This window comes from Pieris napi, chromosome 6 (assembly GCF_905475465.1).
Source record: "Pieris napi chromosome 6, ilPieNapi1.2, whole genome shotgun sequence".
NCBI lineage: Eukaryota > Metazoa > Arthropoda > Insecta > Lepidoptera > Pieridae > Pieris > Pieris napi.
This window is the reverse complement of record NC_062239.1, coordinates 7,416,397-7,437,850: the sequence shown is the minus strand read 5'-3', so window position 1 is coordinate 7,437,850 and position 21,454 is coordinate 7,416,397. Positions and strand designations below refer to the sequence as shown.

Here is a 21,454-nt window from a genome sequence, read left to right as displayed (position 1 = left end):
TTTATTTTTATACGTATAAGTACGTTGGGGCAATAAAAACAAAGTACTTAGGAAGAATGCAGGTTATCTGCAATGCAATTCAGTGAAGCTAGTTAGGTTAATGCTTTTGTACCTTGCAAAAACCACGCTTGTATTCATTTACATTCCAAATAACCCATTTAACGAAACCATCGTGTTTTTTGCGGTAATTTAATTGATGTTTTAATTAAGACAAAGTAATAATAATTAGCTAGATATTAGAGTCGGTCGTTAACTTTATTCAAGATAACTACGAAATGAAATTTTAATATCAAACAAAACATATTGTAATCATATAGACACATAAAACTAATAATAAAATAATATACATTGAAATAAATAACTAAACTTAACATAAACTAAAATATATCATTAAAAGGAGTCCAAAGAAAAGGTTACTAATACAACAGAGACAAAAAAAAGAAGAATTGAATTAATACACTGCAAATAAGTTGCGCCAGATCTCACTTGACAAAATGATGAAGGTTGTTTGTTGAATTCTCAGGGCACATTTTCAAACATTCACGTAATATGTGTGATATGTTTCTCCTTATAAAAAAAGTTAAATTATTCTAATTACAATGTTTTAGTACTCGTGCATAAAGCGACAGTCGGTTTTATATAAAAACAGATTTTTTATAAGATTATTTAATATTTCTGTTTTTAAACTGCAATCACAAACATTTTAATACGTTAATGGTTTGACAATTGAGCTTGCGTTGCTTAATTTTTAAGATTTACAAACAACATATATTTGTTGTTTTTGAAGTTATACTTCTTTAGGCGCGTTATGAAAAATTGATGAGAGTGAAATTTTACGATGCGCGCGCACCGTGACACAAAAGTAACAGAATTTATGTTACACTTAATGTAAGAGAATAATAATAAATATTTATTTATTTAATTTTTCAAATGTAAAATTTATTGACTATAATGACTCCTTTTCCAGTCTTTGATTATTTCATTGTAATTAATTATTTGCATGCAATCAAAAACTATTTTTAATAATACCAAAGAAGTATAACTTCTTACGCGCGTACATAAGTACACGCACCCTTTTTTTTAAATAATTATTCTAATCTAAATTAAAAGCCTAACAAAGTTTCCCTTTCCACATTAATGGGATATAATGTTGGTGTCTCTAAATGGGGCATGCGCCATCACTCCGGCCACTTAAGGGCCCGAATGGGGCACACGAGGACCATTATCTTGCACAGACCGTTGGGTTGGTTCACTCAAATGTCGGAGTTTATGCCTACAATGTTTTAGGGATAATATGTTTAAGTTTAAAGTTGTAACATCCAATCATGGTTTGTGAATAAAAAATATTTGAAAGTTTTTAATAAAAATCTTTTAACGAATATAAACGAAAATTTAAATTCAAATTCAAAAATCATTTAATCATATGGGTAACACATTGTACACTTATGACTTGTCAGTAAAGAAATACATATTAATGCTTCTAATTTTACATTTAGTGCCAGTTCTCAAATCAAGGGCGTAGAACGGAAGAGAAGAACTCGCAATAAACTCTCCGCCACTCTTTTTAATCGCCATGTTTTTTTTTTCACAATGTTATACCTGGTAACTCTACTGTTTTCTTGTATTTGATTTAGTTAGGCCTTTCATCATATATGTACGTTTTATATTTTAGAATTGGAAATTAATTAAATTGCTATTCAGTTTTCAGATAATAATAATCAAGTGGTGCTAAACTCTATATGGGTTTTGGCTTCAGATTGCTTCCGTATCTTCGATTATTTTTATTTTATAGACAAGTCAGTGATCAGCCTTCAGTGACAGATGTCAACGATTTTTGGGTTTGAGACATGCCGGTCTCCTCACAATGTTTCCCATCACCGTAGTAGCAAATGCTAATTGCGCATATAGAAAATATCATTGGTGCGCAAGCGTGATTCAAATGCACGACCTCAAGGATAAGGGTCGTACTTTTAAGCGACTAAGGCAACACTGCTCTTTAGTTTTAAAATGTCTTCGATTTAACCTTCATTCGTTTCAGACTTATGACACATATCAAGTCATTTATGAGGAATTCACCATTTTACAGGCATACATACATTGCCTGGAGCTTCTCGCTAAAATGATTTATGTGTAATATGTTGTTTTATTTTTCCAATGGGTTTTTTTATAGAACAGGAGGCTAGCAGGTAGGAGGCTCATCTGATGATGTCACCTCGCCGCCTATGGACACTCAATGACAGAGAGCTCACGAGTGCGTTGCCGACCTTTTAATAGTCAATACGCTCTTTTCTTGCATTATCCTAAGTCGTATTGGTTCGTAATACCACGAGCTTAATTTACCTCTATTTAATGTGTTTTTTTTATATACGAACCGTCATAGGCAAATGTATAGATATTACGAAATGTCAAATTGACTCAAATGGTAATCAGATTCGGCAGATGTGACAGTTGACATTTCAGTAAACAAATATATATCAGTTGGTATAAAGTATCCACTGTATTGTCAGTGTGGTAAAAAAGAGGGAATGTCAAATGTCAAATTCAAGTTGTAATATTATAGACCATTTTTGTAAAATTACTTATATATAAAAATCAAGGGCCAAGTATTTACGTCCATATTTTAATAAAAAGGCAATCACTGTAATGGTAATAAATTGAATCAAATAAGTTCACTTAATCTTCAGAAGTGATTAGCATTAATTTATACACACAAAAATAGTAGTTCCGCGTAATTCAAAGGGAAATATATTTTTAAATTACGTAAATAAAATCGGTTTTTTGCCGGCGCCACTCTGTGCGGTATGTTTGACGTGCAACCGGCGTGAAACGTTAAAAATTGAAAGGACTAAGCCAGGTCAATGACCTTTAAAGCCCTATATACACTGGATCGTATGCAGGTTTCTGAACTACATTAGTAAGAAGTATTTCTGTGTCAGTTTGACTCATTATTTTTAAAGTAATTATTTCATCGTGGAATAAGTATCGATAACACACTTAAACATTAATTCCTAAATAGAATTAATATTATTTTAGCGAATTTAAAAGGTAGGTACCTAAGTTTAAAAGGAGGTTAGGTTTTAACCTCGTTGCACCAATATTTGCATTCGCTTTGGAGTTGTTAGTTCAAGCTTAGTAAGTAGGTACACAACAAATTTTTTATTTGTTTTGCGTTTGTCTTACAGCCAGTTCCCATAACATACGACTGGTATTTTGTATTAACGGTTACGAGGCGTAGATTTTTCTAGAAAACTGTAGTGAGTGCCATAATTTTCTATAGATCGAAGTAAGTTACTTGAAGTGTCGGATATTACTTAAAACCCAAAAATCTAAATAATAATAATAAGAAAATAATTGAAAAATTCAATGCTCCTAAATTTAAATTTTTATTTTACAAATGTAAGGTGATTCGAAAACTGATGAAGCTGAAACCTACAGATCTGCTTCAACTGTAACTAACAACCATCTCGGCAGCTTTGTAACAAAAAAAAAGGGTGCGTGTACTTATGTACGCGCGTACGAAGGAGTCGGTTACATAGATACATACAGGTGAAGCTAATATAAAGCGTGTAAAAATAGTTTTTGATTGCATGCAAATAATTAATTACAATTAAATAATCAAAGACTGGAAAAGGAGTCATTATAGTCAATAAATTTCAGTTTACATTTGAAAAATTAAATAAATAAATATCTATTATTATTTTCTTAAATTAAGTGTAACATAAATTCAATTATTATTCGAATGTTGTTTTTAAATTATGTCCAATGCCGTAGCATCTTCAGTGGGCAACTTCATTCTGTTAATTTTGTGTCACGGTGCGCGTGCATCGTAAAATTTCACTCTCATCAATTTTTCATAACGCGCCTAAAGAAGTATAACTTCAAAAATCAGTCTATACGTTTACCAGCCATGATGGTACACACACAAAACCACAAAACTCATAAAACCCCTCTTGCGTCGGTCAAAAATGAGAGAAATATTATAAGCTAGTTGTAATAACAACGACGCAAAGCAATATATTTCCTCATTGTAATAATTCATTCGAGCCAGTTAATTTGAAAAATAATTACAACAATGTACGATGAATAAACAGACCAACTTTTCACAAACTATTTTCCATTATAACCTTATATCGCTTATGCAAGAACTAGAACTAAGCATATTACACGCAAATTCAATTAGACTAAGAGCCTGTTAATAACTTATCCCCGTTTTATACATTGTAAGCGATAGAATAAAGGCAGAAAAATCATCCGATGGAATGTCATACTCCCCAGGGACGAGTGTTATGCCTGATGCTGGCGAGTGCATTGCCGGCCTATTAAAAAGGTGTACTCAGGTTTATTTTATGTTTTACAAAGTTAATACCAATTAGTGGAAACATAAATGTAGGTTTTATGTCCATAAAATATTGTTATTGGTTTCATTGTCTGTAACGTGAATTATTCGTGCATGCAGAAATGTTTAGAGAAGTCTTCCCCATTTTACACGCTTTATATTAGCTTCACCTGTATGTATGTATGTATGTAACCGACTCCTTCGGACTCGATTTTGACCCACTTTAAACGGACAGATTTTATTCAAATTTTGCGCACCTGTCAAAGATCGATGACAATGCAATAATCCGAAAAAAAAAAAAAAAAAATTAACTAAAAAAAAAAAAAAAAATAGTTAAAAAAAACTAAAAAACACGCTTTTAAAGCACATCAAACTAAAAAGTGAAAAATAATTCCTAATTTAGGCTGAAAATGGTAATGAACAAAAAATACTGGTATTATTGTGAAAAAGCGTGGGGCGCTCTGTGCCATATTTTTCGTCTATAGAGCAACCCACGCTTTTTCACAATAATACCAGTATTTTTTGTTAATTACCATTTTCATTATTTATTAAATCATGCCTTAGCATAATGTAACACATAATTTTAATATTCAAAATTGAAATGTTATTTTAAGAAACTTAATTGATTTGAGGAAGAAAGTCACTAGGAAATTGTTAACGAAACACAGCAAGTAAATTTTCAAAACATATAATGAAAGACGTCAAGAAGATTTTCGAATGGCCAAATTGAGTAGTCCTCAACAGCCAAATTAAGAGTCCTTAAAAACCCCGTTTTGAATCCATGTTGAATCCACGTTGGGAATCACTGTTCTAGAGCATATAACTCTTAGACTTAACAATAATTCTTCGTAACTGATCGCATGTGGCAGTAAAAATCACAGTCCTCAATCACTACCGCGTCATAAATTACCTATATCACACGTATATCGCACTCAAAGCGGTTCATAAACAATTAAACATTAATTTAAGCATAATTATAGTAGCTTTTCATAAATTAATTGCGTAAGAAACTGTGGAACGGTGGTTTCTTATTATAAGGCTATATTAGAATTGTTTTATTCAAAACATGAAAGCCCTAGCTGGTTGGCTTTAAATTAATTAACTTAATGTGATATTGCCCTGATAAATGTCGGACATTATTTTATATAGTACAAAATCAAAAGACTAGACTAGACAGAAACTTAATTAAACTTTCATTCATAAGGAATGGATAGTTAAAAATAATAATTCGCTGAATATTATTAACACGATTCATTCTTAAACACACTTGAGAGCCTCCTCAGAGCTTGTCCATGGGCGGTATAAACATCAGTTGACGCTCTAAAAGAACCAAATATAAATTAAATTGAAAAGCCAAGTTTATTTATATCTTTACAGCAAAGGACTAACAATGGTGCATTCTTATTGGTTTAAGAACAAGCCAATACGTATAACGATTGTACGATTCTTTGAAACTTTCAGAGATTGCGTGTGTGACATGTTTAATCACGTGGTACGTGGCTACATGATCCTCTCATCTTTATATGTTCTCCAGATCGATTCGGTGTCTAATCACTATTCAGACCAAGATGGTATATTGTTCTTAGAAGCATTATTAAATAGTGTACTCGCTATACATTAACTATTATACTCCGATGGAAAGGATGTCCGACACAACCGGGGCAAAAGCAGGCACAGGACGGAAGGCTCACTCACTAGTTCATCTGCAGCACATCCACATAACCATGAAATACCTATGTCTATATATATAAAAATGAAACCCGTTTTCCGTTGTCACGACATAACATGAAAACTGCTTGACCGATTTGTCTGATTCTTTTTTTATAATATTCCTTGAAGTACGAGGTGGTTCTTACGGAGAGAAAAATTTAAAAAATTGAGAGAAAAAGTCTAAAAACAACACTTTTCTATATTACCATACAAAATATTCGTAATAATATTTAAAGGCAATTTGAACTTTAATACCATATCATAAAGTTCAAGTGTTAATGGAGGGGTTCTGGGAAGGTAAATTTTTATTTTTTGACAAAATGTATTTGTTGTATTATCAACTTTCTTTTTTTATCTTACTAGCTAGACCGGTGTCCCGAATAGCAGAATAAGTATTTAAAAAAAATAAAGAATCGACTGTTAGGCGGTACGATGTTCGCCAGGCCAGCTAGTATTCTAATAATAATAGTTTGCCTCGCCAATGCTCTTAATAATTGCGTCACCTGGTGTTTTCATACAAAACAAAAGTTTGTCCAGATAAGGCAAGTACTGCTATTTCCAGACTTCATATCACATTTCACATTAATTTTACACATTTCGCTTCCTATCCAACGATGTTTCAGTGTATTTTTGGTTTCAAGTTAACGTGAAATTCAAACCCATTTACGACCTAATAAATTTCATCTGATTAAAACCTTGTTTGGTTTTTCTCTGTGAGAAATACAATTTGTGAAATTATTTGTTTTTTTTTCTATTAAATGTTAATTGTAAATGAAGTGTCATAATTATTAATTTACAGGTATGTATGCGGTACGAGTTAACGGTCACTTAGGCTATTTAATAAAGATTTAGTTAGGTCAATACTGAGCCAGTCGGAAGGCAAATGTTACACTTTTACATTCTTATAATTTAAAATATATTGTAGTTAAGCGATAAAAAAAATTGAAAATTATCTTCCTAGTGAAAAGCTTCTTCCTAGGTTGTTTTAGAGAAATCTTAGACTGATTGTCATTTTACCTTTGCCATAGCTCAGTAGATTAGTTTTAGTCAATATATCTATCTCGAGTTCAATATCCGAGGAAATGATATATCGAATAATTGAACACGTAGTCGTAGTAGTATTCTTTACAAACTTTATAAGATTAATGAAACATGTAAAAAGATAAATAAGTTATCGTTATTAACAAGCAGTTGCGCCTAAAATATTTCCGGATTCGGAAAAACTAGTAAGTAATATTTATATTCCTTTAAATTTCTGATAACTGATACTCATGTGTATATGTCTTGTCTCACGTATGTAGCGTCGTTACGACGTTGATTTTGATAAATGGCAAAGAAGCACTCTTCCTAACGTGTCATAGGGCTCTTCAATTGGTCGGATTTTTTCAAATCTATATATATAAAAATGAAACCCGTTTTCCGTTGTCACGACATAACATGAAAACGGCTTGACCGATTTGACTGATTCTTTTTTTATAATATTCCGTGAAGTACGAGGATGGTTCTAGAGAAAATTTAAAAAAAAATAAGTGAAAAAGTCCAAAAACAACACTTTTCTATAATCCCATACAAAATATTCGCAATAATACTTCGTCAATTTGAACTTTAATACCATATCATAAATTTCAAGTGTTAGTGGAGGGGTTCCGGGAAGGTAATTTTTTATTTTTTGACATAATGTATTTGATGTCTTATCAACTTTCTTCTTTTTATCTTACTAGCTAAACCAGTGTCCCGAATAGCAGAATAAGTATTTAAAAAAAATAAAGAATCGAGTGTTAGGCGGTACGATGTTCGCCAGGCCAGCTAGTTTTTTATAGATAAGTTCGTGATCGTACGCGTCTACTGGAAATTATTATTGTTTTAACGGAACGTTCTTTTTCTAGGCTACCTACCAAAATGTATGATATCAACATTACTAAAATAATAAAGTTAATTAAAAAGCTCTTGTTTTGTACCAAACAAGCCTGTCAAAAGCAAGCGAAGACTTAAGTAATAACTTCGTAGCTTTAGCAGAGAAATTGTGATACCACTTGTTTAATTTCCGCGTCAAAATGTAATTTAGAAAATGACCTGGTTATACATTTCAAATTATATTAGAAATATTTTACTTTGAAATCACCCACCATACCTGACTAACCACAAAAAAAATATTTCGTACTTAAATGTAAAATGAAAACGAACGAGTTTCGATTGACTTTGATTAGTCCAACAGCAGTACGGATTGTGTTGCGTGTCTGTAATTATTATTATTTGTCGTATTATAATTATTTGTCTGTGAGGCACGCTCGTCGTTCACACAAAAGTTGTCTTTCTTATAAAATTCTTACCTCTTGACTCTTATATTCTATAATTAACCTCTAATTTTATAAACGATCTATTAGCCACATACATAAACACACAATCAATGCAATCAAACAATATGACATTATATTAATGTCCTTATTATATGACACTGTAAAACATATGACATATATGGCTGATCGTACGGATTTTTGTAGATGAAGATGACCACTATCTTGGCAAATAACAATTTATTAGTATTATTAATCCTCTGACCAATACATTCTTATGAAAGGAAAGGAGCACAATCCTTGGTTAAGAGGTATTTTTATGATGGTATTTTGGTAACCCTACCGGAGTTAGGAGTAGAGGATATTAAGTAATGATTGTATATAGTTTATTACAGACTCGCGAACGATGCACGCACTATATAATGAAACAAAATATTCACACAATAAAAGCATACAAATGATAGAATTTTAAGATCAAAGATACGACCTAGAAAGATGCCTTTAGAACAGGTTTTCGGGAAAGGATGGTAATTAACAGCCAGTATGTACCGTTTTCAATTTCAAGAAAATAGATTTTTCGTTTATTTATCTGAAATATTATATTTGAATTAGACTATTACGTACAAATAACAAAATAATTATATGGAAAGAGAAGCTTCGTTACGAGTTTCATTAACATGATTTATTTTAAAAAAATATTTTCAAGATAATTGTCGATAATTTCGTTCGTTGTTCATATTTGAAACACAATTTTCGATATTTGAACTGATATTTAATTATATAATACAGATTACATTACAGACGCCATTAATAAACAAGCGCATTTAATGTCAAAGATGTATTTTAAATACACAACATTAAATTGAAATCTGCTTTAACATTACCTTAATTATGTTTTATGCCGTAACTGTAGTACTTACCGCACAATGAAAACATTTATTTTAATATCCAACATTTGGTTCGCGTGCGTCTTGCTGTTCACGTACTTGTAACTATGTCCTACTCGTTTAAGTCTATACTTTGGGGTCGATCTTTAAATTAGTTAGTTATTCATAAACGTATTTATATACGAAATCCTGTACAGTCAGACAAGACTTAGCGGTAAGTATGATTCCCGTTCCGTTATCCTGTTTGTTCTGCACCTAAGCGTTTTGATAACACTAACAAGTTACCTTAGGGTTTCCTAGTATCTCAGCTAGTGAAAGTCAAATCATGTTATTGATATCTTATTGTTCAAATATGAGCATCAAAAATCAAATCAATTAAGTTAAATCAAGTTTCTTATAATTTTGATCTTTTTACATTAATAAATTATTTGAGCACACATATACATAAATTTCACGTAAATTTATTTCATGAGATCGCATTATAGGAAAATGTACCCACGGACGGAAAATACCTGTATAAACGTCAGAATTTTTGGGAAAGGTATCGGAATGTTTGTGTGAATTTTTTCAAAATTGTTTGTAAATAATTTTTAATTTCAAGTTTCTCATTGGGAAGCTGAATTTATAAAAACTTTATGCATTAGTCTTGTCGTTATAATATACAAAAGAAAAGTTTTAACTATAATACTTAAAGAGAAAAACTACTTTATGTTAAGACATGTTAGTTAAGAACCAAGTAATACTTGTTCGGTCTTATTTAATATTAGGCTAAACATAAAACAGTGTTTGTTTCAATGGCTACGATGACATTGCCATGTACAAATGATAACCACAGTAAGAAACACGATATTATCTAAATAATATATAATATCATAAATATATATTATATTATATATGTATATATATATTATTTATAAATATACATACAAGTACTTTATAAAACCAAGTGTTTATTGGAGTATTTATATAATTTCAATTAAATATTTACTAAAAGCAGTGTTGGCATAGTGTCTTCAGTGTGCGACTTGCATCCCTGAGGTAGTAGGTTCAAACCCGACTGTGCACCTAGTCATTCTATGAGTTAACACTTACTCGTATGCTGATGGAAAACATCGTGAGGAAACCAGCATACCTAAGACCCAAATCTTAAGCCCAGGCCTAAAAGGTTTTAGTGCCACTACGGATGTAGCGTTTTTTTGATGATTTACCGAAGAATTGGTATATAAAGATATATATTGCTTGGCGATCTTAGTAATATGAAAAATTACTATTCAATTCCATCATCAAAAATCTTTCACATTGAAAGTTCATTCGTATTGGATTTCTTTAGAACCAAATAATATATATAAATAGAAGTTCAATACATGTATTTTGTGTGCGCTTCGTTTGAGCTTATTATAATCTTACATAAAGAAATGCTGAGTATCACTTTGAAATATTTCCAATATGTATTCAGTATTTCAGCTGGAAAATATCACTTGAATATGTATAAAAGATTATTTTGATCGCAAGCTTTAGTATTGATATATTAGATATGCTTCATTGAACTTTAGACAATGTATGTGTGGAAATTTATATAAAAAATAATATTATTGCCTATTGCTAATAGAGGTTAACGTTTGTTTCTCTTATAAATTTTTGACTTAAATAATCAATTGCTTTAACATGTAATGAAGAGCAAGATGGTTGCTCAGAAACATTTTGCAAAACAAAAACCTAGGCGATATTAAACAGTATCGCTAGTTCATGTCCATCATTTCAGAACTGTCAGTGTGAATTTAGAAGCATTATTGAAGTGAAACTTTTTAGGCGCTAGAGGGTAAATTTTTTACAGAGCGTCATGAAGATGAACAGTTTTGTAGAATAAAAGGGGGAGAGCGATTGAGACCGATTGAGAGAGAGTGAGAAGAGCGAATAACGTAAAGAAATTCTATTTTTAAAATTTAAATTTCGTAAAGAGAATTTATGAAATATTAGTATTTTATATTTTATGCAAAAAAAATTGAAATCTCAAATGAAGAATTGTAAATTGAAATGCCACATGTTTTTATTATTAAATTTCATTCAATATTTTAATGACAGTAAAACTCCTAACATATCTTCCTTTTTTCTCCCTCTAAGTCTCGGAAATCTAAACTTTTAGATTTGTATAAATATAAACAAGACTTAAAAATTAGTTTTCGAAGAAAGTTCCACTTCTGACATGTGTACTTTGTACGCACGCACTTTTTTTACTAATAATTACAATTGATTCAGTGATTCTTCACCGAATGTTAACCAAAAATTATCTTAAAGTTAAGAACCCAAAATGTTTACAAGGTTAGTGGTTACCAATCAGTCATGAATTTCTTTATAAAAAGGGAGCACATATTACTACTACTGAGCACATATTAATACTATCTATAAAAATTATCTGATCGATCTGATAATTTTTATAGATAGTATGAATCATGTTAAAATTTTCACACTAGTAAACAAAGTCAAAACTAAAATACTACTTTTAGACCGACCGTAACACACCTGTCACCTGGCGGGGGCGCATCCTGATAAGTAGCCTAGAGCGGTCAGAACTCTTGATCAGTCTCTGAAGGTTACCAATCAGTCATAAATTTCTTTATAAAGGAGCACATATTAATAAAAACAAACTACAATTACATTATCAGTTTATTTGTTGTAAACAGTCTTATTATCGAGCGTAGTTTACATAATGTAAACGATATTTTGGCGACTCTAAGCGAAACATTTAATATACCTTATTATATCACACTAAGACAGGGTTAATTCTATCTAGATTTGTTAATGTAAATGTTAAAAGTCTTACATACATTTAAGTGAAATAGAGTAAATGTATTTCATTTAAATGTAACATTGCTTTTCACTAATTTTCCCCTTGCCAATAAGTATGAATACTAAAACTGAGATCTATAGAATGTAATGCAAGTATTTTTATTTAATAAACCTTCATGAACGTACTATGCTTTTTAGCTCTCTATTTATTTTCAATACTTATTCATACCGTTGTATACGATACATATGTTATCGCATATTACATTAACTTACTTAGTGTTATATTTTAAATAATAGTAAACTTAATAATTATTATTATTGAATAATGTGTGTAGAAAATAAGATTTAGTATACGGACATTTACAATATTTTACCTGATATCATTATTATTAATAATAATGTTATTTTTCTCAAAAACAGATTATATAACAAACACGTATCCCCACGCTCCTGTGAAAATTTTATTTCAGGATCATGTTATTTTCCAGTTTATACAATAATTTAAATAAATAATAACTGATGCACATATATAGTATAAAGCACGTAGTTTTCGGTATTTCGCTTACACTTTTTAACAAGGTTTAATTCAGATTGCATCAATGGACTGTGTTCTATTTATTATAGTAACAATAATAGAGAAAAGTTGCTTCCCGTTTTACACTTAGATTCTATTAGCAATCATCGTACGCACATAAGTAATAATTAGTATAAAATGTCTGCCCGTATAAATGCGATATACTCAAATATCAACTATTTACACCAATAAATAGTGTGGAGGAAAGTTAAGATGTATCATTTATTATGCTTTTAAATCAATGATTATTGTTGAAGAGGTCGCAAAAATACGACATACTATAGATCCCAGCAAAATAACAATACCAACACAATCTTATTTATATTTACAATTTTAAACAATGTAATTGAATTACTTTAAAGCATACATTTTCGCGTTTATTTAAACAATCTCTACAGTACATACAAATATACACAACTTACTATTAATATTAACAATGTCCGTCTTATATGTAACCTTTCCTGTGAATTCGCTTTGGCAGCTTCTGTTAGACCTGGAGAAGAAATCACTTTTAACACTTCAGAAGGTAATACGGTGAAAACGAAGATTTAAACGATAATACAATATACAGGATGGAACAGTAATGTAGGCGCTAGTAGAATAATGCATATACATGCATTTTTTTTTCATTATACAATGCGTAGGATTAAATCATGATTCAGCGTATAGGTATGTAAAATATATAGTACTATTAAGTCGTAGCGGCAACGAATTCTAGTAAAAGATCCACCCGAAACCCATGCAATTTTATTTGTCTATTCGTTAGTTACCTAATCTATGATTGTTTTAAGTTAGATATTTCTAATAATGTTTCTCATAATATTAAGAGACGTTTGATAAAAAAATCTTCAATACCGACCCATCCTCAATAAAAAATATTTCGTACATAATAATTGGTTGGCCACACTGTGCAGTGGGCATACATTCCTTTTTAACTATTTTAATCATGTCGGATTAAAAAATGCAACAGATTTTTGTAGGACAAATTTAAATTAAATTCTTAGTTTCCGATTTTACTTTAAAATATCGGTTTATCCCTAATGGATTGATGTGACGGTTTCCGAGTAAAAAATTCGTTTGCTTTATAATTTCTGAAAATTTAGAGTTCAAAATATTTTGTTCAAACAGTTTTGAAGCTGAAATTCAAATGGGAATGCTAAAAAATGATAAGTTTTAAGAAAAATGTGTACGAACCTCCCGCCACGCTTATTTGATTGCTGAAGTCCTCTGGCGAGTTGAGTTTAATTTCTGAAATGACGAGGTCTGGATTAAAAATTGTCGCTCAAAATCTTTTTTTTTCTATTTGTGTCTGGGTTAAGTAATTTTAGGTATCCTGTCGCATATAAAATATATTTTCTTTAGAGAACTGAGATCTCGACCGTGTTTTGTTTTTGTGTGCATACCGGACGAAGACATATGTAACAAAGGTCGTCTGTTTCATTTATGAATTTTTAAGACTAACTCCGGAGATGAATAATTTATTGTTTCGCCGGAAATTGAACCCAGCCTGAGCCACACACGTGTGATGTCGGAAGCAACTTATTTTAAATTTGTTATTGCCATTTTTTTATTTATTGAAGTGAAACTTCTTTATCGGGGTTGGAAAAAAATTTAGTGTAACATTTTTCGGTTACGCGTCACATGTTTCGGTTACGCGTCACATTTGACCGTTACGCGCGTCTTTTTCTCGTCCCTACCACGGTGGATTTGAAGAGATTCTAAACCATTAATAACAAAAATTTATAATAACTATAACAATGATACTAAAAATTATATTACAATTTATTAAATTCTGTAATAATCTTAGTGGTAATAAGATAAAATGAAATAATTGTATTATTTGTATTCAAGTCTGTGATATTAAAAGCCTTTTGTTAAACTTTATCTAATTTAACTTTATTTAACCAATTTCTGTAAAGTTAGTTGGATATAGATAATTTTTCGAAAAATAAGGTCATACACGCACATTTTTTTCTTAATCTACGATAATCTGTGTGCCTACGGGCAAAGGCCTCCATTTTTCCTTATTGTATACCAATCTCGTCCAGGTCTTAGTCTTTCCAGCCATTTACATGATTTCATCGGCCCACCTTTTAAATTGCCTACCTCTATTTCTTTTATGGCCTCTTGGTTGCCATAGTGTTACAATTTTGCTCCATTTATCTGCTCCTCTTATGGTATGCCCATTTCCATTTTAGCACTTTTGTTTTATACACAAGGTCAGCAAACCCTGTTTTATCTCTTAAATTCTTGTTACTAATTATGTTAATTGTTCTTTTCTTTATTATGCTTCTTTCCAAGACTCTCTGGGTTACACTTAATATTTCACATTTTGCTGTTATTCCCATTAACCATAAATTACATAAGAATTATTACTAAATCCTCTTCATAAATCCTAATTGAGTCTAAATGCACTGTACTCATTCGTCTCTTTCTATCAAATAGTGTTTAAGAATAATGAAAAGAGATAGACAGTTTAGTTTTTGTACATAAGACATCTAAGAATTTATGTTATCTTTAACAATAAAGTCGATATTAGTAGATACGGGCAGTTTGCCAGCGAAAGGCCGCTAAGCGAAGATCCTTTGCCAATTGTATACGATTTTTCCTCGAAATGATACTTTCATATCGACATATTCTCGCAGTCTCGATATTTGCTTTTAATTTTATTGCCGGCTTTGATACTGCCTCTATTCATACGAAGAACTTTTCATTTTCGAACACATTGTTAATGTTTGTGAAACATACTGGTAGTGGTGTGTTTTTCCACGTATCTTTTTTAGAAAATAAATAGGACGATGGGCGATGTAACAAAATGTACCGGGAATTCTATAGAATTCAGAGTGGACTGTTTTATTAAAATAATTCATATCAAATGTCAAATTGTGTTTAACCTGTGATGAAACATTATTTTGTTACATATTCGTAGATCTTCGGTCGCTTGACTATAACCTATAGTCACATGTTAAGACATTTAATTTAGGCTCTAAGTAGTAACTAACTTAAATCCTGACCAAATACATAAATTGCATAATATGTTTTGTCTTCCGATGTCAACGTAACATAAAATAGGGTAAATTAATTTAACAAAGGAAGACAATATATTTTTCAAGTAATATTTTATTACATTTAATGCATTAATTGTAAAGCATACAAGATGATGTATTTATCCGTAATGGATGTGCCATTACCATAGATAATGTTCGTAAAATCCTTTTATTCATCTTTATGGTCCTCGAAAACTGTTATGAATCCTTCTCACGCACATAATTTGCACGCATGTGAAAACTTATATTTTTCCATATTAACTAATGACATAGTTTTAAGTTCCTGTGTATTTAACAATACTCCGTAATTGCCTTGTTATTTATTTATTGACAAGTCAAATGCGTATATACTTTCTAAAAAGACTTATTTTTACACATTAGTTTTAGGATATATATTAAGAGTTTTGTTAATTTTTTTATACAAGTAACAGCCCAGAAAAGAGAACGATCACTGAGATAAATTAGAAAAAGATGGGGTTGTAGTACATGTTGAAATAAAATAAAAAATTAAGATTTACTGGCAGTTGCTTTTAAATATTCTTTTGTCATATGTCTGAAGCAGACGCGTTCTGATTTAAGTCTCGACACTATAAGGCCTACTAAAATGTTCAATAAAGGATGTATGTTGCTACGACAGCGGCCACTGTGTAACTTTCAATAACAATTCCAAATGTGTTTTTGTATGCAATTCCTATGTAGTTCTCTCAATATCATAACGCTGGTATAACTTTTGAATCACGCAGTAAAAAATTCCCCATCGGGATAGCTATTGGGAGTTGCAGAGTACCTTTGCTATACTGGCGTTGTCGCTAACCAATAATAACAGTGTAAATATCGTGAACTAAACAGTTATATAAAGTATTATTAAAAGTTGGTATGAGCAGTGTTGGCCAAGTGGCTTCAGCGTGCGACTCTCATTCCTGAGGTCGTAGGTGAAGGAAGACATAGCGTCGAAACCGGCTTGTCTCAGACCCAAAAAGTCGACGACGTGTGTCGGGTACTGCAGGCTGATCACCTACTTGCCCTAGATTGAAAAATGATCATGAAACAGATTCAGAAGTCTGAGGCCCAGGCTTAAACAAGTTGTAGCGCCACTGATTTATTTTTATTATAAGTTGGTATTTTTATAAAAATCGCTTCTTACCATACAACCGCAGAGTCCCTTCACTTTTCCCCAATGAATTGGTACTGACACAGTTGTATGTACCGATATCACTCTTTGCGAATTGTCTGATGGTCAGCCACATCGATACTTTGTAGGACGACTTCTCTTCGCGTATTGTGTACTTTGGGCTAAAAATAAAAAGTACATTTTATTTATATTTTATAAACAAAAGTTGGGTCTAGTAGATTGTGATTAAAAGTGAGATCGCTGCTCTAAACCCGCTTCTAGTTATAATTCAATCTAAATTAAATATTTTACGATAATTATTCGTGTCTTTTGTGCTCGCACTTTACCCACATGAGCCCACTAAGCCCGCTAATGACGATATCCATATCGATTGATTGTCGGTATTTACCACACAAACATACAGTATTTACAATACTCTTAACTTACATAATTTTATATATTGATATTTAAAATTATTTCAATTATTGTCCGAATTATTGCGCATTATAGTTTGCATTAGGAAGTATAACAGACGCATCACAACACAGAATATCTATAAAAATAAAAATTAATAGCAGAATATGTTGCTAAGCGCAAAACTTCGAAGACAGCTGGACAAATTGAGTAATTTTTAAATTTTATTCCTGGAACTGTAAGGAAGTTTTATGGAGTTAGAAATTGGAAAATATAAAAAAAATGTATTTAGTACTAAGATTTCGCAAAAGCGAAAAATCTCTATGGGGTAGCATAGTAAAACGTTTCATTGGTACGTAACAACTAAAAAGGTAGGCTAAGTAAAAACATCATACTTTCATACAAGGTATAGTTAGAGTAGTGCTGCTTTACAGCATGTGGCATATATCTTAAATATATTATGTACTTAAATCAGTAATTTACGTATTAAATTAAGCACCATTTTTAATCTCGACCTGTGCGTTTGCAAGGTATCTTGAAGAGCAAAAAAATGATATTGGGATTATTAGAGCGCAACATTTAATAAAACCTGGTATATATTTCATTTTAAGTAACCCTTTCGAAAGCCACTTACCTAAAAGGTAGCTTACGGTATTAGAAGTGTTATTTTCATCCTTAAAGCGTCATCAATCAAATTGAAAGGAAGTAATTATGCCGGGGCCCTTTGCGGCTACAATTCATAATTGTATCAAGGGTTTAGAACGTTCTAAACTATCAAGCATATTATATATCTACTTTTCAAAACGATTTAAGAGCAACATATGAGGTTATGTTCTGTTTGTCATTACAAGGGCGGATTTGGGATTCGCGTCACACAGATGTATTTTTTTTATAAATAACGCGCGCGTGAGTGTGTTTATAATGAAATGCTTAAGTGAGCGATATGAATTGTCTTTATAGAGAATCTGTAAATATCTACTAATAAAATAAAAAGAAAATGGTGTTCGTTTGAGGCTCTTTCACGCTTAAACCACTGATCGTATCGACATGAAACTACCACCATTCGATGCAAAATTTTTCCTAGATGGTTTATGGCTATTAATTCCAACGTTCCTTCATTTTTTTATTTCTGTTTTACTTTTATGAAAATTTTTCCCGCTAATAAAAACAAAAGAGGCTTCCTAGAACCGCAAAACGTCAACATCTGTTAAAAACTCGATTTTCGAAATATTTAAATTTTCTTAGCGGGAAGTTAAAAAGAAGAATAATAAAAATATGAAAAAAAATAAAATAATGAAACATAAAATTTATTTTAATTCGTCTAGCAAAGCGGGCGCGAAACGGCTAGTCTACTAATAAAACTATTTTGTAACAGTATCTATAAACAATTGTGATAATGTAAGGTCTGGTCTAGGCAGAGAGGGTCAACCTCCATGGTTATGAGATCATTATTTAAAAACCTGAACTGGTTTAAGTGATCTGAACACTTACTTGTCATACAAGAGTCACTAGCAATACTTTTGTATAATATGTATAAATTGCATTTATATAAATTGTAAACGTGTTTTTTTCCGTTATTAAATAAAAATATTGTCTTATTTACACAAAATCACGCTTTTTAATATTATAAAATAAATTAAATAAAATTATTATAAATAATTATTTTATACTACATAATACTCGTTATTTAACAAAATTTTGATAAATGCGCTTGTGTCAAAACTCAAAAGAGATAACTTTCAGTAACATAACGCTTTTGTTTATAATTAGATATAATTAAGTGTAATGAAAAGAAGCTTATACAAATTCCCAACTTTAATCACGAAACGAAGTTAAGTTTAGTCATCATTGCTCATTTAATATGAGTTTCACAAAAATTTTAAGCAAAACTAAATAATAATAAATTTCGAATAGTGCCTAGAGCCTTTGTATCAAAATGTCGGGAAGTTTTAATAGAACAATGCCATAATACGAAAGATACAACCGAAACTTTAGCGAAATTTGGCACAAAACTCGCTTTTAACGAATCATTAAGAATAACGCTACATTAACCCATAACCTGACGTGCGCTGAATTATTTTGTTTAAAAAGTATAACTTAGCTTATTTTTGCACGGCGTAAAAGATTTATCTATCGTTTATAACTTTCAATTGTTATAACAAGACGTTGCTATTGTTATAACAAGGCGTTGCTATTGTTATAACAAGACGTTGCTATTGTTATAACAAGACGTTGTCTTGCAAACATATTTGTAAAATATTCAAGCTTTGGTTGAATTTTGTAAACTAGTGTTGCCTTTTTGTCTTCCATTATAAAGTCTAGTTAGACTTAATCATATCATTCTTTGCACATGTATGTTACATTATTTTGTACGTTTATACACGTATGAAAATAACATGAGAACTTAAGAAAGCGCAACGCTGACTATTATATTGATTCATTAATTATATGGGTGATGAATGATGTAATTATTATTCTCCTAAATTTCTTCTTCATTAATTATAGTATACACAGCTCTGTGCACTACATGTTTCTTGTATAAAGTTTCAAAAACATCTTTCTCAGAATTTAATGAACCAAGGAACAGACAAAAATAATAAGTCGAAACCGGCTAAAATTACGTTCAAAAGCAAATTGGAAAGGCAAACATTTTAGTTTTATTTCCAAGTATTCAGGTTCTCGAAAATTAGCTGTCTCGCGGTGAATAGAAAAATTTAATTTTTGCATACACGTTGATTTATAAATTAGGTTTTATTTCGAAGGATATATTTTTCTTACCCATCTAGTAGCATTTCTCCTCTATTTTTGATCCAATAGTTAATTGTATTTGGGTATGCCTCCACGTAGCACTTGAGTTTGACATCCGTCCCCAAGGGTGCTCCTAGCAGCTGGTTTGGAACTTTAACTGTTGGAGCAACTGGTTGGAAAGAAAAGATATGATTTAAAACATTTATACTATAACAGTCAAAAGATAAAGGAAATCCGATACACCGATATTATATTAGTACCAGGATTTTATTGCTTTTAAAAGCAGATATTATTTTTGAAGTGAAATTTCTTTATCGGGATTGGAAAAAAATGTAGTGTAACATTTTTTGGTTACGCGTCACATTTTTCCGTTACGCGCCATCTTTTGAAGTGAAACTTCTTTATCGACGTATGGGAGAAATTTTGTAGCAGGTTACGCGCCATGTTGCTTTTTGAAGTCAAACTTCTTTATCGGCGTTGGAAAAAAATTTACACACATTTGTCAAATTTTTCGGTTACGCGCCATCTTTTTCTTGTCCCTACCACGGTTGATCCGAAGAGATTCGAAGCCATTAGTAACAAAAATATATAATATCGATAACAATGATAGTAATACTAATAATTCTATTAGAATTAATGAAATTCTGTAATAATCTTAGTACTACATAGTAGTACAGTAATAAGTTAAAATGAAATAATTGTGTTTGTCTTATATGTCTATGATAATAAAAGCCTTTTGTTAAACTTTATCTAATTTAACTTTATTTAACCAATTTCTGTAAAGTTGCATATAGTAGATCATTTTTCGAAAAATAAGGTCATAAAGAAGTTTCACTTCTTACGTGTGTACACCTAGTACACGCACACATTTTTTATTTTAATTCAAAGAGCTAACACATTCTTTATTAAAATGTTGTATCTTGCATACTATGTTCGCAGTCCCAGCCGTGTTAGTACCTTGTAGCGTTCATCAAACGAACAGCTTATTCGTATTTATCCATAAATAGTAACCATGGTAACAAGCGCAGTTATATTTTACGCAGACTCATTGATCCGAATAATAAATATATCGAATAATATCCCATACAATGTCACGTTGAATTATGACTTTTATACGAATTAAAATAAACGTTGCCAGTACAAGTATATTCTTATCGGGAAATTTATTTGACGCATGTGTAGTGCAATAATTTCCAGTTATAGAACGGTCTTTATCCCAAGAGCGTCGTGCGAAGTGACTGATGCAGTCCACGTCGTTGGCATAACGCCAGCAGCACTACCTACATTTTTCACTATACGAAATAGTCTTGAAGTCTGAATTATAATACGGGTGGCCATATAATCGATGTTCAGTATGTAGGTTATGGCTAAGATAACGTATTGAAAACGATGAGATAAAATAAATTGTTGGATATTATTAAAACAGGGTTTATTAAAAGGACGTAAATTAATATGTAATGAAATAATAATAATAATAAAAACTTTATTAATGACAAAAGGGTTTGTGATAGATTTCATATACCGCTAGTCCCCACACTAGGGAGGC

At 31.1% G+C, this 21,454-nt stretch overlaps 1 protein-coding gene across 5 annotated transcripts in view; it reads right to left on the bottom strand.

Annotated features, from left to right (window-relative positions):
• Positions 1-12,525: 12,525 nt before the first annotated feature.
• LOC125050685 (lachesin) overlaps positions 12,526-21,454 on the bottom strand; it is a 53,541-nt gene continuing 44,612 nt past the window's right edge. For all 5 annotated transcript variants that reach the window (XM_047650678.1, XM_047650677.1, XM_047650679.1 and 2 more), the window contains exons 7-10: positions 19,939-20,077; positions 16,780-16,928; positions 13,783-13,836; positions 12,526-13,081 (exon numbers count right to left, since the gene is read on the bottom strand). In XM_047650678.1, coding sequence (XP_047506634.1) covers positions 12,981-13,081; positions 13,783-13,836; positions 16,780-16,928; positions 19,939-20,077 — 443 coding nt within the window. In that variant the 3' untranslated portion in view covers positions 12,526-12,980. The remainder of the gene's footprint in view (positions 13,082-13,782; positions 13,837-16,779; positions 16,929-19,938; positions 20,078-21,454) is intronic.